General features: G+C 45.0%; 1 protein-coding gene across 1 annotated transcript; it reads left to right on the top strand.

Moving 5' to 3' along the window:
- The first annotated feature begins 7,276 nt into the window (after positions 1–7,276).
- Positions 7,277–11,449, top strand: LOC127310211 (uncharacterized). The gene is made up of 6 exons (XM_051340902.1): positions 7,277–7,860; positions 8,444–8,505; positions 8,625–8,777; positions 8,902–9,742; positions 10,666–10,795; positions 11,189–11,449. Exons 1-4 carry the CDS (start codon positions 7,277–7,279, stop codon positions 8,976–8,978), a joined length of 876 nt encoding a protein of 291 aa, XP_051196862.1. The 3' UTR covers positions 8,979–9,742; positions 10,666–10,795; positions 11,189–11,449.
- The last annotated feature ends 16,247 nt before the right edge of the window (positions 11,450–27,696 follow it).

Below are 27,696 nucleotides of genomic sequence, written 5' to 3'. Positions count from 1 at the left end.
GTACTTTGTGTTTATTTTGTGTCTTGAAAGTTGTTTACTACTGTAGCAACCTCTCCTTATCTTAGTTTAGTGTTTTATTGTGCCAAGTAAAGTCGTTGATAGAAAAGTTCATACTAGATTTGGATTACTGCGCAGTTTCAGATTTCTTTGCTGTCACGAATTCCGACCTGCCTCCCTGTAGGTAGCTCAGAAAATTATGCCAATTTACGTGAGTGATCCTCAGATATGTACGCAACTTTCATTCAATTTGGACATTTTCATTTGAGCAAGTCTGGTGCCATTTTAAAATTCGTCAATACGAACTGTTCTGTTTTGACAGATTCTGCCTTTTATTTCGCATTGCCTCTTTTGCTATGTTGGATGAATTTCTTTGATCCACTAATGTCCAGTAGCTTTATGCAATGTCCAGAAGTGTTAAGAATGATTGTGTCACCTCTGAATATGTTAATTTTTATTGTGCACTAACCCTCTAATGAGTTGTTTCGAGTTTGGTGTGGAGGAAGTTTTCAAGGATCAAGAGAGGAGTATGATGCAACATGATCAAGGAGAGTGAAAGCTCTAAGCTTGGGGATGCCCCGGTGGTTCACCCCTGCATATTCTAAGAAGACTCAAGCGTCTAAGCTTGGGGATGCCCAAGGCATCCCCTTCTTCATCGACAACATTATCAGGTTCCTCCCCTGAAACTATATTTTTATTCCATCACATCTTATGTGCTCTGCTTGGAGCGTCGGTTTGTTTTTGTTTTTGTTTTGTTTGAATAAAATGGATCCTAGCATTCACTTTATGGGAGAGAGACACGCTCCGCTGTAGCATATGGACAAGTATGTCCTTAGTTTCTACTCATAGTATTCATGGCGAAGTTTCTCCTTCGTTAAATTGTTATATGGTTGGAATTGGAAAATGATGCATGTAGTAATTGCTATAAATGTCTTGGGTAATGTGATACTTGGCAATTGTTGTGCTCATGTTTAAACTCTTGCATCATATGCTTTGCACCCATTAATGAAGAAATACATAGAGCATGCTAAAATTTGGTTTGCATATTTGGTTTCTCTAAGGTCTAGATAATTTCTAGTATTGAGTTTGAACAACAAGGAAGACGGTGTAGAGTCTTATAATGTTTTCAATATGTCTTTTATGTGAGTTTTGCTGCACCGATTCATCCTTGTGTTTGTTTCAAATAAGCCTTGCTAGCCTAAACCTTGTATCGAGAGGGAATACTTCTCATGCATCCAAAATACTTGAGCCAACCACTATGCCATTTGTGTCCACCATACCTACCTACTACATGGTATTTTCCGCCATTCCAAAGTAAATTGCTTGAGTGCTACCTTTAAAATTCCATCATTCACCTTGCAATATATAGCTCATGGGACAAATAGCTTAAAAACTATTGTGGTATTGAATATGTACTTATGCACTTTATCTCTTATTAAGTTGCTTGTTGTGCGATAACCATGTTTACTGGGGACGCCATCAACTACTCTTTGTTGAATTTCATGTGAGTTGCTATGCATGTTCGTCTTGTCTGAAGTAAGAGCGATCTACCACCTTATGGTTAAGCATGCATATTGTTAGAGAAGAACATTGGGCCGCTAACTAAAGCCATGATCCATGGTGGAAGTTTCAGTTTTGGACATATATCCTCAATCTCAAATGAGAAAATTATTAATTGTTGATTACATGCTTATGCATAAAAGAGGAGTCCATTATCTGTTGTCTATGTTGTCCCGGTATGGATGTCTAAGTTGAAGAATAATCAATAGCGAGAAATCCAATGCGAGCTTTCTCCTTAGACCTTTGTACAGGCGGCATAGAGGTACCCCTTTGTGACACTTGGTTAAAACATGTGCATTGTGATGATCCGGTAGTCCAAGCTAATTAGGACAAGGTGCGGGCACTATTAGTACACTATGCATGAGGCTTGCAACTTGTAAGATATAATTTACATGATACATATGCTTTATTACTACCGTTGACAAAATTGTTTCATGTTTTCAAAATCAAAGCTCTAGCACAAATATAGCAATCGATGCTTTTCCTCTATGAGGACCATTCTTTTACTTTCATTGTTGAGTCAGTTCACCTATTTCTCTCCACCTCAAGAAGCAAACACTTGTGTGAACTGTGCATTGATTCCTACATATTTGCATATTGCACTTATTATATTACTCTATGTTGACAATATCAATGAGATATACATGTTATAAGTTGAAAGCAACCGCTGAAACTTAATCTTCTTTTGTGTTGTTTCAATACCTTTACTATGAATTATTGCTTTATGAGTTAACTCTTATGCAAGACTTATTGATGCTTGTCTTGAAGTGCTATTCGTGAAAAGTCTTTGCTATATGATTCACTTAATTACTCATGTCATATACATTGTTTTGATCGCTGCATTCACTACATATGCTTTACAAATAGTATGATCAAGATTATGATGGCATGTCACTCCAGAAATTATCTGTGTTATCGTTTTACCTGCTCGGGACGAGCAGAACTAAGCTTGGGGATGCTGATACGTCTCCAACGTATCGATAATTTCTTATGTTCCATGCCACATTATTGATGTTATCTACATGTTTTATGCACACTTTATGTCATATTCGTGCATTTTCTGGAACTAACCTATTAACAAGATGCCGAAGTGCCAGTTGCTGTTTTCTGCTGTTTTTGGTTTCAGAAATCCTAGTAACGAAATATTCTCGGAATTGGACGAAATCAACGCCCAGGGTCCTATTTTGCCACGAAGCTTTCAGAAGTCCGAAGGAGAGACGAAGAGGGGCCACGAGGGGGCCACACCCTAGGGCGGCGCGGCCCCCCCCCTTGGCCGCGCGGCCCTGTGGTGTGGGGCCCTCGTGCCGCCTCTTGACCTGCCCTTCCGCCTACAAATAGCCTCCGTCGCGAAACCCCCAGTACCGAGAGCCACGATACGGAAAACCTTACTGAGACGCCGCCGCCGCCGATCCCATCACGGGGGATCCAGGAGATCGCCTCCGGCACCCTGCCGGAGAGGGGATTCATCTCCCGGAGGACTCTACGCCGCCATGGTCGCCTCCGGTGTGATGTGTGAGTAGTCTACCCCTGGACTATGGGTCCATAGCAGTAGCTAGATGGTTGTCTTCTCCCCATTGTGCTATCATTGTCGGATCTGGTTTGATGCCTAACATGATCAAGATCATCTATCTGTAATTCTATATGTTGCGTTTGTTGGGATCCGATGAATAGAGAATATTTGTTATGTTGATTATCAAAGTTATATCTATGTGTTGTTTATGATCTTGCATGCTCTCCGTTACTAGTAGATGCTCTGGCCAAGTAGATGCTTGTAACTCCAAGAGGGAGTATTTATGCTCGATAGTGGGTTCATGCCTGCATTGACACCTGGGACAGTGACAGAAAGTTCTAAGGTTGTGTTGTGCTGTTGCCACTAGGGATAAAACATTGATGCTATGTCTAAGGATGTAGTTGTTGATTACATTACGCACCATACTTAATGCAATTGTCTGTTGCTTTGCAACTTAATACTGGAGGGGGTTCGGATGATAACCTGAAGGTGGACTTTTTAGGCATAGATGCATGCTGGATGGCGGTCTATGTACTTTGTCGTAATGCCCAATTAAATCTCACTATACTCATCATGATATGTATGTGCATGGTCATGCCCTCTTTATTTGTCAATTGCCCAACTGTAATTTGTTCACCCAACATGCTGTTTATCTTATGGGAGAGACACCTCTAGTGAACTGTGGACCCCGGTCCAATTCTCTATACTGAAATACAATCTACTGCAATACTTGTTCTACTGTTTTCTGCAAACAATCATCTTCCACACAATACGGTTAATCCTTTGTTACAGCAAGCCGGTGAGATTGACAACCTCACTGTTTCGTTGGGGCAAAGTACTTTGGTTGTGTTGTGCAGGTTCCACGTTGGCGCCGGAATCTCTGGTGTTGCGCCGCACTACATCCCGCCGCCATCAACCTTCAACGTGCTTCTTGACTCCTACTGGTTCGATTAAACCTTGGTTTCTTACTGAGGGAAACTTGCCGCTGTGCGCATCACACCTTCCTCTTGGGGTTCCCAACGGACGTGTCAACCACACGCATCAGTTGTCGCCCCCACTTTCATACCGCTGCTGTGAAGCCCGGAACACCAAGCAAGTCCCTCACCAACGCAGAGACTTGAACCTCCCTTAGCTAGTCCTCCCCTCCGGCCTTCATGCAATTCCCTTCTTCCGACTTTCATCATGGATCCATAGTCACTTGATGTCAATCAAATAAAAAGAGCTTCGCGCCGCTCCCTCCAGAACCAATCGGTCGGAATAAAAACATGGGTGCGCACGACCGAATACCTTCGATCCAACAAACTCCAGGCAATAGCATTGTTACATTCACCGGCGGAGCCTTCCGGAACTCAACACACCGGCCAGATCACGAGTCCAGGCCTCCAGTAGGTCCTCCTCTTCACGCAAGAGAGGCCCTAGGACCGCCGCATTTATTCAGGTCGGACCCCCACGTCGGTGACCATCCTGGGCTGGCCACTCTAACCCTCCACCAGCGACACCATCGCCGGCTTCCAAGCTCCTCCATCTCGCCGCCGGAACGAGTAGGTTAGCGATAGTTGCTTGACGATGCCTTCAACAAGATAACGGCGTAGACGCCGCCATCGCCCGCCATGACCGGACTCGGCTCGGTTTTCACCGGCTACTATGCCTCCCCGACTCGTTGCCGGCGTTGAAAGTGGGATCAAAAATCCAACACAGCCAGCCTGGCCGACTGCCTTCGGTGGATGAAGTCAGCCACCACCACCATGCCCGGGCCAAAGACCCGGACGTCCTCAAGCCGCGAAGAAGACCCAGCGAAGCCTCCTCATGCCATTGACGAGACGCAGCCGCAATGGATCGCGATCCGAACCTCGGGCCCAGATCCGACCACACCGCAGCCAACATCCGCCGCCGGCCGCCGGAGATCCGCCGGCCACCGCCATCCCGCTGCGTTCAGTCGACGGAGGAGGAGGGTGTAGGCCGCCGCCCCCACACGCTCCGGCAGGCCGCGCTGCGCTCTGCCGACGGAGGACCGTGCCGCCACCGCCGCCTCACCACAGGGGCTTTGCCCCGCGGCGTCCTCGGCGACGGCGGCGGAGGAGGGGGGCCTATAGGGGAGGGGAGGAGGGCGGTGTGGAGGGGAACTCCCCGGGGACGGCGGGCGGCGCCGCCGCCTCGGGGGAGAGAGGTTAGGGTTTTCGCTATACCTTTCAATACGCGGCCCGTTATGCTCACTCGTCCACCTTTGTATCTCACATTTGAGCTACTATGTAATTCTGCATTTCAATAGTGTTGTTGTATGCTACTGATCTGGATCTACTTTTGTATCTCACAACTGGGCTTTGTAATTTTGCATCTCAAATTCTCAATCACGTTGTAATATGCTACTGAATCACTTTTGTATCTCACTATTGGGCATTGTAATTTATTGTTTTGCGAGGGGGGAGAATATGAATATGTACTTATAAGTGATTTGTTGGGCTGAAGAAAAATGGTCAGAAGCCAAAGGCCGTACAAACCTTATGACCAAAACAAATGATATTTTCAGACACTTCAAGCTTTGCCACATATCAAACACTCCAACCCTAGCCTCCCGCACCCCGCCTCCCAACCCTCCGTCGTCGCCGCCGCCGTCAGCGCCGCCGGGGCAAAGATCTCGGGACGTGGCGGCGGCGGGGGCCTTCCCTCATGACGCGTCGGGAACGGCGGCCAAGGAGTCTCTCACGCGGCGGCGGCCCTTCCGCCTCCCGGGGTGGCGGCGGTCGGACGATGGTGGAGGGGCGGCGGTGGTCCTCCCGGGGACGATCCAGCTACGGGATGCGGCCTCCCCGCCTCCCATCAGCGGCATGCCGGCGGTGGTGGTTGGTGGAGGCGTACAGAGCCTTTCCCTCCGCCTCTTGCCGGTGAGGGGCGATGATCTTGGGCTTCTCCCGCGGTACGAGGACGCCCGGGGCAGCAGCCTTGGGTTCGACAGTGGAGGTGACCCTCTTCTTCGCCGGAGAGGATCGGCCTGCGGTTGGTGGTGGTGGATCTTTTGATCTATCACCGCGTTCCGGCGACGAGATGGAGGAGCTTGGAAGCCGGCGATGGTGTCGGCGGTGGAGGGTTGGAGTGGCCAGCCCAGTATGGTCGCCGACGTGGGGGTCCGACCTGAATAAAGGTGGCGGTCCTAGGGCCTCTCTTGCGTGAAGAGGAGGACCTACCGGAGGCCTGGTCTCGTGATCTGGCTGGAGTGTTGAGTTCCGGAAGGCTCCGTCGGCGAATGTAACAGTGCTTTTGCCTGGAGTTTGCTGGATCGGAGGTATTCGGTCGTGCGCATCCATGTTTTTATTCCGACCGATTGGTTCTGGAGGGAGCGGCGCGAAGCTCTTTTTATTTGATTGACATCAAGTGACTATGGATCCATGATGAAAGTCGGAAGAAGAGAATTTCACGAAGGCCGGAGGGGAGGACTAGCTAAGGGAGGTTCAAGTCTCTGCGTTGTTGAGGGACTTTCTTGGTGTTCCGGGCTTCACAGCAGCGGTATGAAAGTGGTGGCGACAACACAGGTGAAGTGCAGAGTCCTACATTTCAGGTGAAAACCCATGGTCTGGCCTTAATTGGTTGTGCCTGGCAATGACCTTGGTGGAGGCATTGTTTTGAGAGCGGGGACTATCTTCAGGGTGAAAACCTAAGATCTTTGATCGGGCGACGACGGTGTTTGAGCATTGTTCCCTTCTTGGAGGCGTCGTTTTTGGAGAGTCTATAATTCAGGTGTTGTCTAGGCGATGGATGTATTGCAGTTGTTAGGTCTGAGATACTGTAGCGGGACTTTTGTTTCTTAGTTTTCTTTTCTTGTTTTTTGGCTGTGTGCATCCGTAGTGTCATTAGGGTGGTGCGTTGTTGCAGAGGCTAGGTGTAATTGGTATCTTTTTAATATTAATATATTCCCTTTATCAAAAAAATCTTTGGTTAATCCCTATTATAAACGCGTGATAAAATTCTGCCGATTTGATTCCAATTCTCATTTATTAGTTCCAACCATATAACTACTATATTAATCCTTAACAAACATCTTTTTTCTCCTAATTTTGCAGTTTTTTTTTGAGTCCACATCCTGCTGACACGTGTATTTTTACCCCACTTCATTTTTCCTGTGTATTATTTAGAAGACCTGTGGAAGCACTATGCAATTTATTTTGCCTTATTTACACGCGTAGCTGTAGTATTTGTATAGGAACAAACCAAAGTATGCCGCTTAACGATGCATTGAGTGTAGAGTTAACCAACCGATTTGCCCCCCACCTCCCACGTTTCTTCTCTCCCATCTCTCCATCGCCGCCAGCACCGTCCCGCTCCCAGCACCGCCCCGCCCCTCTCCCTGGACATGTCCAGCGCCCCGTGCTGTGCCCCGCCTCCTCCGCCTCTTTCGTTTCCACGCCACCACGGTGGTTGGTCGCGCCCTTTGGCGCGCGCCCGCGAAACCCTAGCCCCTCCAGGCTTGGTCGCCGGCACTTCACTGACGCTGCCGCACCTCCGGCTGCTCCTCCTCGCGGAGGATGTCTTTCTCTACTTCGCCTGCATCTCCTCCTCGACCTCCCCTGGTTGCTGCTCCGGTACATCGACGCCGACGCCTACCTCCTAGAAGCCCGCGTCGTCCCGTTCCCATCGCTGGGTGGACGAGGTCTATCTCGACTCGCCCGTTTGGTTCAGTCGTCGGGGCAGCTGGCGCTGATCTGGTCGCCGCATGACATCGGGAGGGAGTTGGGGCGGCTGTGTTGTCGTCGGCATGGAGGCGGGAAAACGAGCAGGGAGCAGCGAGGAGGTGACGCCTGGTGAGCATCGCCATAACATTCCAAGCCCCTGCAATTGACAGCAATTTTGGGGCCCTGGGGTTGCTGCCATGACACGTCAGACGGTGCGATGGAGGATCTCAACGTCTTCCTTTCCTCCATAGATTTCTACTAATTTTGTTTGAATCTTGTGAGTTCATTCTTATATGGTATATGAAACTAAGGCTAGATTTGCTTTGCTATGTTGTTTTTTGCTTTTGATATTGCCTTTTTCTTGATCTCTAGAATTAGTAGTTGCGAGCCATGTTGTTGTAGAATCAACCCGATGCTATGTTCAATTTTGTAGCAGATTTTCCATTCTCAAGTTTTATTTTTCAGAGAGGTATCTACCTGTAAATACATGGCATAATGAACATGGAAAATAAAATAGAAGAAGCCATTACTCCTGTTGTATGTTGGTGCCATGCAAACTCTAAATATATGTCAATTGTCTGTCCATTCTTGCTGCTTTTTTGTCACATTTCAAATCCCTGCGCCTAGATCTGTATGACAACTGATTTATATTTGTTTTCATTCATATTCGCATATCTAGCTTTCACCAAACATTCCATTGATGTTTTTTCAGCCTTAACCGGGTATATCAGAGGAGCCGACAGGGCCGGTGCTCCCTCTCAACGGGTCCTTGTGGTGAGATCTGTTTCTTTGTATAGGACATGGCAACGACCAGCACTAGAGCAAGTTTGGTCTGCCTGGCGTTTTACATCTCATTCATCTATTGACATTGGTTGGTCTTGCACGTTTGACAGGGAATGCAATTGTCGGACAAGGTGATCAAAGGGACCAATGCAGATGTGGCATTGTGAGTACCAATCCAGCAGATCAATCAATCCAGTTGGCTGAACTTGCAGATGTGCCTTCCAAGCATGGGAGATATAATTGCAAACTGATCTCAAATCTAGGTATGTTTACAGTCCAACGAAAAGTCTGTCAACCTGATCCCTTTCCTATCCAACCTTTTAATCTCCTTGGGTTCCAAATTCTGACCATGATGCTATCTATATGATGGTTGATGACCCGATGCAGTGGAGGAAGTGCACCGGTGGTACTTTAAGGCAGATGGACAGACGACGGACTGCTGGTGTGGCGTTTTACCTCACTAACACTGTTGAGTTCGTCCTGGATGAGCCATATCCAACTCCGGAGGCAAGCAACCCTATAATTTTTAAATTCCTTAAAGTTCATGTTTGATTTCCAGCCGGCTGAACACATGATGAGCTATAGTAATTTATTTTGATCGGTAGTGATAAATAAAGAAGAATACTGTAATGTACATGCCTATCCATGAGACTTCTCTACACCGTATTATGTGTTCTAGGTAGCAGAGGAAATCCAACTGTATTGGTCTGCACCGTCATTAGCAGCAACATGGGGGGATGCTACATCAATAGTTCGAACACTGGCTAACCAGTTCACTGTGATGTAAATTTCATTTTCTATGTGAATTTCTTTCTTGCAGAATACATCTGAAGCTTAATTTTCATATTTTTGTCCTTTTCATCCCATGCTTGCCAAAGGAATTACTTGTTTTTTTATGTAGAGGATTTTTCATAGGAACATCATAGTAGGAGCCACTTCTTCTGCTTTAACATCACAAGAAAAATATCTAAAGTATTTTGCATGCCCTGTACTAAACAACCATTGAGGCCAATTCAGTGGCAAGATTTTTAAGCACTTACTGTGTGATATAACACCACATTTCTCCGCCTTTTCTCTTTTGGTACAATCTGGCAGTTCATGTGATTTGTTTTTCTTCCTTCCATGATTCTCCAAAGTCTTGAAGCTAGCGGTTAGACATTAAGGAAAACTAGAGATGCCATAGAGAACGGAAGAGAATTCGCTGTTAGTTGATTGATTATAAATAGAGGTATGTTACAGTCATATCCATGGAAGTAGGGATGCATGTATTTTTCTGTTGGTTTCAGAAAATCATTTTGATTTTGGGCCATTTAATTTTCTCGATGTTTGATTTAAAAAGTTATGCCATTGTGACTCTATGTTGATGCTTACCCCCATCTATATTACTATTTTGTACTTATGCGACAAATTAGGCTTCATCTTATTCAACTTAATTATTTATTTCATATCCCAGCTTAGCAATTATAGTTATCTATTGTTTTATTTGCAGCCATTGAGCTGAGAAATTATTAGACATCTATAATATTATTTGTTCATTGGGTTACTATCTAAGTATGATGTCAGTGCGATGTTGCTTCAGCATTGTATACTCTAATGATATGTTTTATGAAGTAATCAACTATGCCTGATCAGTTGAGGAATCTATGGTTTCTTATGTGGCTTTGTTTGATAATATAATGTTGGATGCATTTCTGATAGATTAACTTCTCAATGTGAATTCCAAAATAAGGTTCAGATTTACAATGATTGCTACTTAAAAGGAAACTTGTAGTCATTTACGTTGTGTTTTCTTAGCGGTCTTTAGAACCTTAAAATTGCATTGCCTATTTAGCTTTCAACAGCAATAGCATCAGCCAGAAACTTAGGTCCACCTCTCTGTCATCTATGCATGTAGACTTGCTAGATTAGGTTCGGACGGTTAAGGCCAAATAAGGTTCAGATTTTTAGTCAGTGATTTCTACTTCAAAGTAAACTTGGTACTCGCTTACATTGTGTTTTCTTAGCACTGTTTATAACCTTAAAACTGCGTTGCCATTGTTATTTAGCTTTCGACAGCAACAACGTCGTTTTGGTGCCCACATAGTTCGTGTGGTCTGATGCAACCACTTTGATCACTTTGTACTCTGCCTCTTCATCTTTGACACTATGCAGGGAGCTGATGAGATGTCGGTTCACGTTTGGGTTGTCACGCAGCTGTTGCTGGAGTGTTCGTCCTATTTTTTTTTATCTATGATATTTCCAGAGGGGCTGATAGTGATGCTCGAGTAGTCTTCAAACTGGGGTAAATAACTCCCCTCCCTAAGACGTTTGACACACTGCTTTCCCGAAGCAATTAGTCTGTATATACTTATTTCGAATGGCAACCTTTAATGTGTATGTTGCTCTAATAAAAATAGCATTAGCTGACCAGGTTTTTAACTAACCTATGTATACTGAGTACCTTAAATTGACTTCTGAATGTGTGTACTAGACTAATTTTCAATGCACTTCCTTACTGGTCCATGTCTATTCATGTTTAAAAGTTTTACACCTCTATATTTGTTTAGATAAATCCTAATTTACTAAGTAAATGATTGCACGGAACAAACAAATCATGTCTTTGCCCCAGCCCAACAGATTACTCGTGACTGCTACTACGAGCACTCTATACTGAATTTCAGTTGGGCATCTACAGGTTTCAGGAGCTGTTCAACAAGCAATGCTGAGTTTCTGATCAGCAGAAATAGCACTAGCGGTGTATCAGTATCACAGGCTGCAGATAGCAGCTGACAAGATGTCTATTGTTGAGCTGGAGTATTATGAAAATATGAATTGTGTTTTTTCTGGTCTTCGGTGGCAATTCATGTTATAGGATGGTGAAATTAATCCTGTAAATTTTTGTGACCTGATGCTATAATATTTAAATTCAGTTATGCTATATAATTTATCACTGTAATGATTGTGATTTTTTCAGTTCACTGGTTTGGCTTAAAATGAGTGAATTTTTTGAGTTTGCAACACAAGCATATAGATATTTGAGTTTTACATTAGGCGCAACCACCTACTATGTAGGTGATAATTTTCTAAATCAACGTTATAGTGCTGCCTCTTATTTCACATGTCCACCGAATCATGGCTATCTATGAGCAGCATATAGTGTCGTAGCTTTCTTTAATAACAGCATAATGCAATACTATAGGCTTGGAAAGGAAAAGAAAACAGTGCATACTGACTCGAATCTATCTGTAATGCATACCGATGGATATGGTGACGAACCGAGGAATGCCTCTGTTCCTTGTATTTAGCAATCGTGAACAACACCGAAATTTGGTTGGGGAGAATCGAAGTGAATTGATAATGGAATGGAGGAACTAAGTTAACTCACTACTTTCGTTATCAGTGAACTACAGTAGTATTATAAAATAAAAAAATTAATGAGATTATCAAGCATTAATCGAGAACAAGGTGGGCGAAGAAATTACCATTCACGAAAGATGTTGGGAGGAGCATCCATCATCCACTCCGGAAGCATGCTATACTTGGGTGCTCCGGTTCGCTCCAACCTGCCGGAGTGGTAGCAGGTGGCTGGCTTGGTGGAGTCAGCAAATGCAATGTGGTCGTGGCCGCGAATCCGATGGAGACGAGGTCCGCACCTTCTGCATCCATTAGCGCCAACCTCCGGGTCACCTGGCCTTTCGCGAGCCTCCTGTTACCGCCTGGTCCTCGGGCTCTCCGGCAGCCCCAATTGACGATGACCGGCGGGGAATAGCAGGGGCGTGCCGCCAGCGCAAGCTAATTGGCGGCATCGGGCCATCAGCGGGAAGGCCGGAAGGGAGACGCCGCTGAGGTCAGCGATGAGGAGGCATGGGCGCGAGCTTCTGGTCGCCGGCGCTCGGGAGAAATGCGAATGGGAGGTGGAGTGAGATATGGGTGAAACACTGCGTTAGAGGAAGACATGTTCGATTCGTGGGTGTTCTTTGGTAAAGGCTCTGATGATTTCATTGCAGCGTAGGCACAGGTAGGGAGTCCCTCTTTTATTTCTGTTGCTGTCATTTTGAACGATATACGTGGTAAAAGCTGAAAAAACATCAATAGAGTACTTTAAGTTTAATGCATTCAGTGTGACTTTACCAGGCTTAAGCTATATACTATTCTCTCTATAGGGGTTCTTGGTGAGAAAGCATTAGAGAAGCATGGGATGTGGTTCATCTCACTTCATTTCTTGGATCAAGCAGGCTCCTACAAAAAGTCCTCATTCAAGTTTGTGCTTCTTGAATCTTCTTTGGTCGGCAATGCAGTAGGCTGGATCTGCCACTGTATATTTGCATTCAGTATATTTCAGTGTTATGGAAATTGATATCTAGGATGGTATGCATTGTTAGAGATGAACATATTATCATGGCTGAAGCACAAACATTATCTATTGTCAACTACATAATTATTCATGAGAAATTACCATCAATTAGCCACCATATGGCGCGGCGTGCCGCCGCGCCAATCATTGCTAGTAAGAATAATAATCGTAAGCAACTATTACTGCCTGCTCTACAAGTTGATGAGACATAACTTTTTCAGTTTCATGGTGCACAAAGGGCAAAAACACTGATGTTAAGCGTCTATTTTACTTGAACATTAGAGCATCCCCACTCGTTGGCGCTCCCCACGCCCAAATCCGGCGAAATTTTCGTCCGGATTGGAGGAAGATTTGGCCTGGGGAGCGCCGAAGTTCCAGCCGTCCCCCCGGCAGGAAACCCCCAACCTCGACCATTTGACATATTTCAAACAAATTATGACAGACTAGTTGGCGTCGGCGTTGGCGTTGCCTCGGAGCGTCCATATGTGCTCCACCAGATCATCTTGCAGCAGCTGATGCATTGTAGAGTCTCGAATCTCCTGGCGCATAGCAATGAAGGCGGCCCATGATGGAGGCACCTGGTGATTAGGCTATGCAAGAGGACCCTCTCTCTCATATGGTGCTTGTTGCTCAGCCAGAGGAACCGGATGCTTTCGCTCATTTTCAATAATCATATTGTGTAGGCACACACAGCAGTTCATCACCTCCCACATCTGATCTTTGGACCAAGTCATAGCGGGGAACCGGACGACAGCAAATCTCTGCTGGAGGACACCAAATGCACGCTCGACGTCTTTTCGGCAAGCTTCTTGTTTCTTGACAAACTCGCAAAGTTTGGGGGTGCTAGGGTTCGAGATAGTCTTCACAAATGTTGCCCACTTTGGATAGATACCGTCTGCAAGGTAGTATCCTTTGTTATAGTGCCGACCATTGATCACATAGTCCACCGGGGGAGCATGACCCTCAACAAGCTTGGAAAAGACCGGGGAGCAGTTTAGGATGTTGATGTCATTGTTGGATACAGGCATACCAAAGAAAGATTGCCAAATCCAGAGATCATGGGTAGCCACTGCTTCAAGTATCACAGTGCAGCCTTTTTTGTGACCCTTGTACATTCCCTGCCACGCAAACGAACAGTTCTTCCATTGCCAATGCATGCAGTCAATGCTTCCAAGCATCCCTGGAAAACCCCTAGCTTTATTTGTTGCAAGGATCCTCTGAGTGTCTTCGACAGTGGGTGATCTCAAGTAATAGTCCCCGAACACTGCTATGACGGCCCTGCAGAACCGGTAGAAATAATCAAGGGCGGTCGACTCCGCCATCCGAAGATAGTCATCTGCACTATCACCGGGAGCTCCATACGCCAGCTGTCTTGGCTTGCACTTCCGGCGACCTGGTGCCGACCCACCACGTCGACCAGTTGTCAGTCCGGCGTACATGCTTGACAAGCAACCGAGGATCATCATGTGCTCCTCGTCTTGGGCGGCTGCTGCCATCTCTTCTTGCATAAGCTCGACGAACATATGCTCCTCCTCTTCGTCCGAGTCCATGGCCGGCGAGGCAAATGGACGAACACCTGACGGGCGTGGTCAAGGCAACCCGAGCCGCGAGCGACGAGGAGTAGGCCAAAGTCGGAAAACAGGCCAGCGGAGGAGCAGCCAGATAGGCCGTCGTCGAAAGACGGCGGAATATAGGCAGGTGGGGAAGGAGGGACGGCGGAATCTGGGCAACAAGCCGGCGGGGTGGTGCCGGCGGCGAGAGAGATACGAGGGGTGGGGGAGATTTTGAGCGAGGTGGTGGTGGGGTTCGTGTGTCGAGTCACCGACATATCGGGCCCTTCCGCGCTTTTCACTCGTCCGGAGTCCCCGATAGGTCCCTGGGGGCCGGGGATGGCGTGGGCTCGCCGGATGGATGAAGGGCCAAATCCGGATGAAAACGAGGAACCGGGGGCGCGACTGGACCGAATTTCGCCGTCCGGATGTGAAAAACGTCGCTCGGGGGCCTCGTCGGGGAGACGAGTGGGGCTGCTCTTAGAATCTATTGTATCACTCATCGATATCGCTGCCTGAGTCTATGTCAGAGACAGCCTTTTTATGCGCTGCTCCATTTACAAACTTACCCTTTTCTTTGTACTTGTCTTCTTCCTTTTTTTTTTGTTGTTCTTCTCTTCTTCCTCGTCATCACTATACTCGCTCTTAAGGGCATCTCCAATGGGGCGACGCATTTCAGCATCCGAAAATATCCACACGCGTTCGTTTGCGTCGGCCCAAATGGTCAAAATCGACAGCGCTTCCGTTTGCGTCGGGGTAGCTCCAGCGGCACGACGCATTTTTTCTCAAATTTCCATTTTTTATAACATCTTATCTTATATTTACTAATTGGAGGCACCGTAAAAGTCTTCACATTAATCCACATCATTAGAATAATTAACACAGTTAGATCTAAAATTCATGGTTAAGATTAGTCAAAAAAGTCGTGATTTGTAACGTACCATATGTCATGTAGACACGTTACTTATCATACGCACGGTTACCCCAGGTAGGCGGATTGCACCGATCCGATCGCTGCGCGTCTAAATAATTCCCCACGTAGTTGTATTCTTCTTGGACTCCTCTCCCTGCCTCCTTACAAATACGGCTGATCCATGCAAGACAATACCATCGGAAATCCTGATTCCACACAAAACCATGTTGCTCAATGGTGAGGATCAGCACAATCGTCATAAGCTGCTTCGTGCCGATGCCGTGAGTCCGCCTTGAATCGACTTTACCGTATTTTGCAGGTTGCTGGTACGATACTAATGGCTTTGCCTACCATTGTCTAAACCTTGATTTTCTGATCGAAGGTGATTTGCTTCTTGGATTAATTATCGTCTTTAGTGGATTTGTTCCCAGATTATGCAATCGGCACATGAGATTTTCTAATGGCTTTTCATACCATCATCTAACATTGATTTTCTGATTGCATGGGATTTAGTTGTTGCATTATTTATCACCTTCACTGGATTGGTTCTCGGATTATACAATCGGCACAGTGTCTTTACATCAGACGATTACAACGTATTGACTATCGTCAGGTAAGTTTATTTCTTCTCACTGGATTGGTTTTCTCATTGTACGATCGGCAGTGTCTTTACATCAGGCGATTAGAACGTATTGACTGTCGTCAGGTAAGCTTCTTTCTTTTTGATGGACCTCATCCACGTTTTCCTTCTCCTGCTATAATGCGGCTGTGATATCCTGTAATAGTTGATTAGATGGCATTATGTTTACGATTTTTTACTCTGCTTTTTTGTTCATTAGATGCTCAATCAAATTCCTATGAATGATAAATGCTCTGAGGTGTATTGTTTATCAATCTGAGCGAGTCGTTACGAATAGTTTTTCTTCGAAAGTCCAAGCCAAAAGGAGACAAATCAAGCCGAGTGCCGATGGCGACGGGGAGGACGTACTGGCTGCATGAGCTTCTCATCCACGCCATGGTTGCATCCTATGTCTGAAAGTGCAGGTATTAGTTACATGCAGTTTTGTTTTTGTACAGATCCATGCTGAACGAAATTTGATTGTTAGCATGGATTTGTCTCGATTGCTTAGTCCCTCAGCGCATGATGCATGGATGATAAGCTATGCAGATAGTGGATTACTGATGTTTCCCTGTTTATACATACACAGGCCCCACATCGTGTGTATACACATATGGTCTATGTATTTATTTTGGCCCCAGCTAATGTGTATAAAAAAGTCCCTCTCACAAAAAGTACAAGAAACATCTCATTCAGGAGTTTCCATGTGTGTATACACACGATGTGAATAAAACATCCTTTATCGAAAAAAAAAGGAGTTGCCATGTACTTACTAAAAGGGAGAAAATAAGCCATCTGTGTGAATAGAGCAATGGAAAATATATCATATGTATGATTATGTGTATTCCATAGATCTCATATACATACTTATGCATGTTATAAGTCTTGGACAAATAATTCTAATTCATCTAGACCGCATGGTTAGTGTGAAAATAAGGAATGAATTGTTTTTGCGTTATCGCTAGAACACTTCCATATATTATTATATTAAATTCACAACACACAACTAGAATTCCCCTCGGTTATCACAATCTGATCCAAGATATAAATTATATTTCAACATATGGCTAACCAAGGAAAACGATTCCGTGTTCATAAAATTTTCTTTTAATATATTTTCCCTATTTTCTAAGCCAGTGCGAACTGTGCATATAATAAATGTCAGTTTCACTTGGCAGAAAAGCTAGAAGCTCTAGGAAAAAATCTAGGCATTACGGACTATGATAGATGGAACTCCATAACTTTTCCAAAATCAATTCTTACCATTATAACATTTAACATAACTGAATAAATCCAAGCCAAGTAGGGCAACCTGGGTGATGCATGCCTATACATGGAGTCAGGCTACGCTTGCAGATGATTAGTTACAGTAATAACTAGCTTGACAAGAACTTCAAAATAAGGTCAATTTTCAAGTTACTTGGTTGCAATTTTTTATTCATAAGATCTTAAAATGTGCTCCATGCAAACAAGACAAATTTCTTCTATTTTTATTTTAAGAGAACGAAATTTATTTATGTTTGTTGAGGACATAAAATGCTTATTCTGACATGCACGAACATATTTTGTTCTATTTTACTTTCCTGGATTGGTACATATACCAATGTAAATAAAATTTGTGTTGCTATCTATTGATACACAGCGAATAAATGTATAGCTCTACATCCTTTATGTTCAAGATAAACTATTATTCTTTGATGCCATCCATGTATAATTGTATGTCGAATCGTATTAACTAAGCAAACTCTAATGACTACGGAATGGTATTGCTCTTTATTCTCAATGAATTAGGCATGTGGTTCCTTAAATAAGCACATTCTAATATAGGTTTCCATAACTATGAAATATATTGATCAATAGGAGCGGTTCATGGTATATATTGATCAGTTGGACCTTTTCAAACGTATGTTCCTATTCTCACATGTTTCAGGCCAACTAAATTCACGTACAAAGTTTTTCAAATACTTCTTTACTTTCATGTTTTCTAAATAACTAGCCCGTGCAAGTTTGCACGGGTTAATGACTAGTGAATACATAATTTACATAGTAAAAGACAGGGGAAAAACACTAAACGCCTGCGCCTACTGGTTCTCCTCGTCGTTGTCGATCACGATGAACTCCGGTACCACCCACGGCCAGTTGGGAAGCGGCGGAACATAAGCCGGGCGCGCTGGCGGTGCTAGAGGTGGAGGCGCCCAGGCCTGTGGCGGAGGTGGAGGTGGAGGAGCCCAGGCCTGTGACGGAGGTGGAGAAGCCCAGGCCGGAGGTGGAGGCCCCCACGGGTTGTACGGCGAAGGTGGAGGCAACGGTTGAAGCGGTGGCGTGGCCGAGTCCTGTAGCGCCAGTCGTAGGGCTTCTTCCTCCGTGAGGCCCGGCGGCATGATGCCGGTGGCGTACCGGGGAAGCGGCGGCTGCACAGGTCGGTCCACCTCCGAGATGAGGACGCCGAGCCTCGCGATCTCGTCGTCCATCATGTTGTCTGGGTACTCGTCGTCCTTGGCCTCCTCGTTGTGGTACGCCAGCGCCTCGCTGTAGTCCTCGCCGTCGTCGTCGGGGTTGTCCTGTGAAGGCATCGGCGCCTGCCGTCTTCGATGACGAGGCGCCAGTGGACGGTCAAAGGGGAAGTCTATGTCGCCCATGAAGCCCGCCCTCCTCCTCAGATCCCTCTCGGTCTCGAGATAGTTGCGCCAGCTGTCAGAGTCGATGGCGTAGGCGGGATCGCCGCGGAGGTCCGGCGGCAGGTACCGCCTCCTTCGCCGGATCTTGGTGCTCCTATCTGGCTCGCGTGCAGGCACGGGCGGGATGGGCACCCGGCGGTAGCTGAGGCGCCAGCCGCCAGGCATGTGCACGTACCCCCAGGCGTCGCACGGTGTCCAGTTCGCGTGCATCAGCCGCCCCACGCTGACGGGCAGTGGCACCTTGTGCGGCCGCTCCACCTTCTTGGTGTCGCTGCCGGACACCTCGAAGTCATTCTTCTTCTTCCCCATGGTATTGCAGCGGCGCGCGGCAGTGGTGCTGGGAGTGGAGACATGGGCGATGGCAAGAACGATGCAGGTGGACTTTTAAGGCCCTTCGCGCGCGGGAAACGATGCCATTGAAGACGGCGCAGAAACCCAGCCGCCGCCCGCCAGTGCGCGCGCAGAAGAGGCAGCCGCGACATTGATGGCGAAGGCTGCAGCGCAGACGCGGAAGCGCTAACCGCGGAAGCGATGGCCTGGATACAGGCTCGCTGCCAGGAGGGTCCCGTGTAGAAGCGAGCGGTCACTTGGGGCGTCGCCGCGACGCATTCCAGGCGCAAATATGTGCCAAGTTTGTGTCACTGCGGACGGCCCGATCACGATGCGTCGCCCCACTGGAGGTGTTACCAGACGCATTCTCGACCCGAACGGACGCAAACAATCGCCGTCCGTTTGCGTCGCATCGCTAGAGATGCCCTAACCGTCGTACTCCTCCCCTCCCTTTATCCTCTTCTCCCTCCTCAGTGCCATCCGAGAACTTGTTCAGACGCATGGGCTCTTGTTCCCACGCGGCTGCGCTCAGAACCTTCAACTTAGAGCATCTCCACTCGTCCCCCCGAACAGGCCCCCGGCGAGCGTTTTTTCCATCCGGACGGCGTAATTCGGCCCAGTCGCGCCCCCGGTTCCTCGTTTTCGTCCGGATTTGGGCCTAAATTCATCCGGCGATCCCACGCCATCCCCGGCCCCCCGGGGAGCGCTCGGGGAGTCCGGACGAAACGAAAGCGCGCGTGGCCCCAACTTGTCGGCGACAATGGCCTGGGTTTGTACGGCAATACCCTCGTCTTCCCGATCTACGGCAATACCCTCGTCTTCCCGATCTACGGCAATACCCTCGTCGAACGAAAGCTTTGAACTCTCAAGTGGTGCAACATAGATAGATTATATATATTTCGAATATAATTCGAATAAACATAAAAATTACATATAAAAACTTTAAAACAAACTTAAACTACTTCTTCTTCCTACATGGCCCCGCCTCATCGTCGTGGCGGCGACGCTTCCGGCTCGTCACCTCCTCGTCGGAGGAAGTTGAGTCCTCCTCCTCGTCAGTGTCCTCAGCCTCTTCGTCGTCCTCCTCCTGCTGCTCCTCCTCCTTTTCCTCGGCCTCTTCCTCGGCCTGCTCCTTGGCCTCTTCGTCCTCCTCCTCGTCCTCCTCGTCGTCATCCCATTCGTCCTCGCTGGCCGGCGGGGGAAATCGTCGCTGCTGGACGATGCAGCTTTATCCCACCAATGGCGCCATCCAGGCGGCTTCCCCTCGCTGTCGGTGTCCGATGGCCAAGAGGGATTGCTCATGGTTGACGGAGGATGGTGAGGAGAGAACAGATGAATGGCGTCGGCCGTCGAAAACCGTATATGTAGGTTGATACGTCTCCGACGTATCGATAATTTCTTATGTTCCATGCCACATTATTGATGTTATCTACATGTTTTATGCACACTTTATGTCATATTCGTGCATTTTCTGGAACTAACCTATTAACAAGATGCCGAAGTGCCAGTTGCTGTTTTCTGCTGTTTTTGGTTTCAGAAATCCTAGTAAGGAAATATTCTCGGAATTGGACGAAATAAAAGCCCAGGGGCCTATTTTCTCACGAAGCTTCCAGAAGTCCGAAGGAGAGACGAAGAGGGGCCACAGGGGAGCCAAACCATAGGGCGGCGCGGCCCCCCCCTTGGCCGCGCCGGCCTGTGGTGTGGGGCCCCCGTGCCGCCTCTTGACCTGCCCTTCCGCCTATAAAAAGTCTCCGTGACGAAACCCCCAGTACCGAGAGCCACGATACGGAAAACCTTCCAGAGACGCCGCCGCCGCCGATCCCATCTCGGGGGATCCAGGAGATCGCCTCCGGCACCCTGCCGGAGAGGGGAATCATCTCCCGGAGGACTCTACGCCGCCATGGTCGCCTCCGGTGTGATGTGTGAGTAGTCTACCCCTGGACTATGGGTCCATAGCAGTAGCTAGATGGTTGTCTTCTCCCCATTGTGCTATCATTGTCGGATCTTGTGAGCTGCCTAACATGATCAAGATCGTCTATCTGTAATTCTATATGTTGCGTTTGTTGGGATCCGATGAATAGAGAATACTTGTTATGTTGATTATCAAAGTTATATCTATGTGTTGTTTATGATCTTGCATGCTCTCCGTTATTAGTAGATGCTCTGGCCAAGTTGATGCTAGTAACTCCAAGAGGGAGTATTTATGCTCGATAGTGGGTTCATGTCTCCGTGAATCTGGAGGAGTGACAAGAACCACTAAGATTACGGATGTGCTGTTGCCACTAGGGATAAAACATTAGTGCTATGTTCAAGGATGTAGTCACTAGTTACATTACGCGCAATACTTAATGCAATTGTCTGTTGTTAGCAACTTAATACTGGAGGGGGTTCGGATGATAACCTGAAGGTGGACTTTTTAGGCATAGATGCAGTTGGATGGCGGTCTATGTACTTTGTCGTAATGCCCAATTAAATCTCACTATACTCATCATGATATGTATGTGCATTGTCATGCTCTCTTTATTTGTCAATTGCCCAACTGTAATTTGTTCACCCAACATGCTGTTCGTCTTATGGGAGAGACACCTCTAGTGAACTGTGGACCCCGGTCCAATTCTCTATACTGAAATACAATCTACTGCAATACTAGTTCTACTGTTTTCTGCAAACAATCATCTTCCACACAATACGGTTAACTCTTTGTTACAGCAAGCCGGTGAGATTGACAACCTCACTGTTTCGTTGGGGCAAAGTACTTTGGTTGTGTTGTGCAGGTTCCACGTTGGCGCCGGAATCCCTGGTGTTGCGCCGCACTACATCTCGCCGCCATCAACCTTCAACGTGCTTCTTGACTCCTACTGGTCCGATTAAACCTTGGTTTCTTACTGAGGGAAACTTGCCGCTGTGCGCATCACACCTTCCTCTTGGGGTTCCCAATGGACGCGTGTCGAACGAAGAGACAATACGTCAACCACGCGCATCAAGCAAATTTCTGGCGCCGTTGCCGGGGAGATCAAGACACGCTGCAAGGGGAGTCTCCACTTCTCATTCTCTTTACTTTGTTTTTGTCTTGCTTAGTTTTATTTACTACTTTGTTTGCTGCACTAAATCAAAATACAAAAAAATTAGTTGCTAGTTTTACTTTACTTGCTATCTTGTTTGCTATATCAAAAACACAAAAAAATTAGTTACTTGCATTTACTTTATCTAGTTTGTTTTATTTACTGTTGCTAAAATGGCCAACGCTGAAAATACTAAGTTGTGTGACTTCACAACCACAAATAATAATGACTTCTTATGCACACCTATTGCTCCACCTGCTACTACAGCATAATTCTTTGAAATTAAACCTGCTTTACTGAATCTTGTTATGCGAGAGCAATTTTAGTGTTAGTTCTGATGATGCTGCTGCCCATCTTAATAATTTTGTTGAACTATGTGAAATGCAAAACTATAAAGATGTAGATGGTGATATTATTAAACTAAAATTGTTCCCTTTCTCATTAAGAGGAAGAGCTAAAGATTGGTTGCTATCTCTGCCTAAGAATAGTATTGATTCATGGACTAAATGCAAGGATGCTTTTATTGGTAGATATTATCCCCCTGCTAAAATTATATCTTTGAGAAGTAGCATAATGAATTTTAAACAATTAGATACTGAACATGTTGCTCAAGCTTGGGAAAGAATGAAATCTCTGGTTAAAAATTGCCCAACCCATGGACTGACTACTTGGATGATTATCCAAACCTTCTATGCAGGACTAAATTTTTCTTCACGGAATTTATTGGATTCAGCTGCTGGAGGTACCTTTATGTCCATCACTCTTGGTGAAGCAACAAAGCTTCTTGATAATATGATGATCAACTACTCTGAATGGCACACGGAAAGAGCTCCACAAGGTAAGAAGGTAAATTCTGTCGAAGAAACCTCTTCCTTGAGTGATAAGATTGATGCTATTATGTCTATGCTTGTGAATGATAGGACTAATATTGATCCTAATAATGTTCCGTTAGCTTCATTGGTTGCACAAGAAGAACATGTTGATGTACACTTCATTAAAAATAATAATTTCAACAACAATGCTTACCGGAACAATTCTAGTAACAACTATAGGCCATATCCTTATAATAATGGCAACGGTTATGGTAATTCTTATGGGAATTCTTACAACAATAATAGGAGTTCACCCCCTGGACTTGAAGCTATGCTTAAGGAATTTATTAGTACACAAACTGCGTTTAACAAATCTGTTGAAGAAAAGCTTGGGAAAATTGATATACTTGCTTCTAAAGTCGATAGTCTTGCTGCTGATGTTGATCTTTTGAAATCAAAAGTTTTGCCTAATGAGAATCATCATAATAAAATTGTTACTACAGCAAATGTCATTCAAGTTAGAATTAATGAGAATATAAGATTAATGGCTGAACTGCGTGCTAGGTGGGATAGAGAAGAAAATGAAAAACTAGCTAAAGAGAAGAATATAGCTAAAGTTTGGACTATTACCACCACTAGTAATGCTAATGCTACACATGTTGCTGCACCTCCTACTAATACTAATAAAAGAATTGGTGTTAGCAATGTTTCCACTTCTAATGCAAAGCGCGAAAAACTGCTCAAATCGCTAAAACTTAAACCGCTCGTGATAAAGCTGCTGAAATTTTTTCCAACATTGGGGATGATGATCCCATTGCTTTAGATTATAATGGTTTGAATTTTGATGATTGCCACATCTCTGAAGTTATAAAGTTCTTGCAAAAACTTGCTAAAAGTCCTAATGCTAGTGCTATAAATTTGGCTTTCACGCATCATATTACAAATGCTCTCATAAAAGCTAGAGAAGAGAAACTAGAGCGTGAAGCCTCTATTCCTAAAAAGCTAGAGGATGGTTGGGAGCCCATCATTAAGATGAAGGTTAAAGATTTTGATTGTAATGCTTTATGTGATCTTGGTGCAAGTATTTCTGTTATGCCTAAGAAAATTTATAATATGCTTGACTTGTCACCGCTGAAAAATTGTTATTTGGATGTTAATCTTGCTGATCATTCTACAAAGAAACCTTTGGGGAAAGTTGATAATGTTCGCATTACCGTTAACAATAACCTTGTCCCCGTTGATTTTGTTGTCTTGGATATTGAATACAATGCATCTTGTCCCATTATATTGGGAAGACCTTTTCTTCGAACCGTTGGTGCTATTATTGATATGAAGGAAGGTAATATAAAATATCAATTTCCTCTCAAGAAAGGTATGGAACACTTCCCTAGAAAGAGAATGAAGGTACCTTTTGATTCTATTATGAGAACAAATTATGATGTTGACACTTCATCTCTTGATAATACTTGATGCACACTTTCTGCGCCTAGCTGAAAGGCGTTAAAGAAAAGCGCTTATGGGAGACAACCCATGTTTTTACCTACAGTACTTTGTTTTTATTTTGTGTCTTGGAAGTTGTTTACTACTGTAGCAACCTCTCCTTATCTTAGTTTTGTGTTTTGTTGTGCCAAGTTAAGCCGTTGATAGAAAAATAAGTACTAGATTTGGATTACTGCACAGTTCCAGATTTCTTTGCTGTCACGAATCTGGGTCCACCTCCCTGTAGGAAGCTCAGAAAATTATGCCAATTTACGTGTGTGATCCACAGATATGTACGCAACTTTCATTAAATTTGAGCATTTTCATTTGAGCAAGTCTGGTGCCATTTTAAAATTCGTCAATACGAACTGTTCTGTTTTGACAGATTCTGCCTTTTATTTCGCATTGCCTCTTTTGCTATGTTGGATGAATTTCTTTAATCCATTAATGTCCAGTAGCATTATGCAATGTCCAGAAGTGTTAAGAATGATTGTGTCACCTCTGAATATGTCAATTTATATTGTGCACTAACCCTCTAATGAGTTGTTTCGAGTTTGGTGTGGAGGAAGTTTTCAAGGGTCAAGAGAGGAGTATGATGCAACATGATCAAGGAGAGTGAAAGCTCTAAGCTTGGGGATGCACCTGGTGGTTCACCCCTGCATATATCAAGAAGACTCAAGCGTCTAAGCTTGGGGATGCCCAAGGCATCCCCTTCTTCATCGACAACATTATCAGGTTCCTCCCATGAAACTATATTTTTATTCCATCACATCTTATGTGCTTTTTCTTGGAGCGTCAGTTTGTTTTTGTTTTTTGTTTTGTTTGAATAAAATGGATCCTAGCATTCACTTTATGGGAGAGAGACACGCTCCGCTGTAGCATATGGACAAGTATGTCCTTGGTTTCTACTCATAGTATTCATGGCGAAGTTTCTCCTTCGTTAAATTGTTATATGGTTGGAATTGGAAAATGATACATGTAGTAATTGCTATAAATGTCTTGGGTAATGTGATACTTGGCAATTGTTGTGCTCATGTTTAAGCTCTTGCATCATAAGCTTTGCACCCATTAATGAAGAAATACATAGAGCATGCTAAAATTTGGTTTGCATATTTGGTTTCTCTAAGGTCTAGATAATTTCTAGTATTGAATTTGAACAACAAGGAAGACGGTGTAGAGTCTTATAATGTTTTCAATATGTCTTTTATGTGAGTTTTGCTGCACCGGTTCATCCTTGTGTTTGTTTCAAATAAGCCTTGCTAGCCTAAACCTTGTATCGAGAGGGAATACTTCTCATGCATCCAAAATACTTGAGCCAACCACTATGCCATTTGTGTCCACCATACCTACCTATACTACATGGTATTTTCCGCCATTCCAAAGTAAATTGCTTGAGTGCTACCTTTAAAATTCCATCATTCACCTTTGCAATATATAGCTCATGGGACAAATAGCTTAAAAACTATTGTGGTATTGAATATGTAATTATGCACTTTATCTCTCACTAAGTTGCTTGTTGTGCGATAACCATGTTCACTGGGGACGCCATCAACTATTCATTGTTGAATTTCATGTGAGTTGCTATGCATGTTCGTCTTGTCTGAAGCAAGAGAGATCTACCACCATATGGTCAAGCATGCATATGTTAGAGAAGAACATTGGGCCGCTAACTAAAGCCATGCTCCATGGTGGAAGTTTCAGTTTTGGACAACAATCCTCAAATCTCAAATGAGAAAATTATTAATTGTTGTTATATGCTTATGCATAAAAGAGGAGTCCATTATCTGTTGTCTATGTTGTCCCGGTATGGATGTCTAAGTTGAAGAATAATCAATAGCGAGAAATCCAATGCGAGCTTTCTCCTTAGACCTTTGTACAGGCGGCATAGAGGTACCCCTTTGTGACACTTGGTAAAAACAATGCATTGTGATGATCCGGTAGTCCAAGCTAATTAGGACAAGGTGCGGGCACTATTAGTACATTATGCATGAGGCTTGCAACTTATAAGATATAATTTACATGATGCATATGCTTTATTACTACCGTTGACAAAATTGTTTTATGTTTTCAAAATCAAAGCTCTAGCACAAATATAGCAATCGATGCTTTTCCTCTATGGAGGACCATTCTTTTACTTTAAATGTTGAGTCAGTTCACCTATTTCTCTCCACCTCAAGAAGCAAACACTTGTGTGAACTATGCATTGATTCCTACATACTTGCTTATTGCACTTATTATATTACTCTATGTTGACAATATCCATGAGATATATATGTTACAAGTTGAAAGCAACCGCTGAAACTTAGTCTTCTTTTGTGTTGCTTCAATGCCTTTACTTTGAATTATTGCTTTATGAGTTAACTCTTATGCAAGACTTATTGATGCTTGTAATGAAGTGCTATTCATGAAAAGTCTTTGCTATATGATTCACTTGTTTACTCATGTCATATACATTGTTTAGATCGCTGCATTCACTACATATGCTTTACAAATAGTATGATCAAGATTATGATGGCATGTCACTCCAGAAATTATCTGTGTTATCGTTTTACCTGCTTGGGACGAGCAGAACTAAGCTTGGGGATGCTGATACGTCTCCGACGTATCGATAATTTCTTATGTTCCATGCCACATTATTGATGTTATCTACATGTTTTATGCACACTTTATGTCATATTCGTGCATTTTCTGGAACTAACCTATTAACAAGATGCCGAAGTGCCGATTCTTTGTTTCTGCTGTTTTTGGTTTCAGAAATCCTAGTAAGGAAATATTCTCGGAATTGGACGAAATAAAAGCCCAGGGGCCTATTTTCTCACGAAGCTTCCAGAAGTCCGAAGGAGAGACGAAGAGGGGCCACAGGGGAGCCAAACCATAGGGCGGCGCGGCCCCCCCCTTGGCCGCGCCGGCCTGTGGTGTGGGGCCCCCGTGCCGCCTCTTGACCTGCCCTTCCGCCTATAAAAAGTCTCCGTGACGAAACCCCCAGTACCGAGAGCCACGATACGGAAAACCTTCCAGAGACGCCGCCGCCGCCAATCCCATCTCGGGGGATCCAGGAGATCGCCTCCGGCACCCTGCCGGAGAGGGGAATCATCTCCCGGAGGACTCTACGCCGCCATGGTCGCCTCCGGTGTGATGTGTGAGTAGTCTACCCCTGGACTATGGGTCCATAGCAGTAGCTAGATGGTTGTCTTCTCCCCATTGTGCTATCATTGTCGGATCTTGTGAGCTGCCTAACATGATCAAGATCGTCTATCTGTAATTCTATATGTTGCGTTTGTTGGGATCCGATGAATAGAGAATACTTGTTATGTTGATTATCAAAGTTATATCTATGTGTTGTTTATGATCTTGCATGCTCTCCGTTATTAGTAGATGCTCTGGCCAAGTTGATGCTAGTAACTCC

The sequence above is a fragment of the Lolium perenne genome, chromosome 2 (assembly GCF_019359855.2).
Source record: "Lolium perenne isolate Kyuss_39 chromosome 2, Kyuss_2.0, whole genome shotgun sequence".
NCBI lineage: Eukaryota > Viridiplantae > Streptophyta > Magnoliopsida > Poales > Poaceae > Lolium > Lolium perenne.
This window is presented reverse-complemented; position numbering and strand designations above follow the sequence as displayed.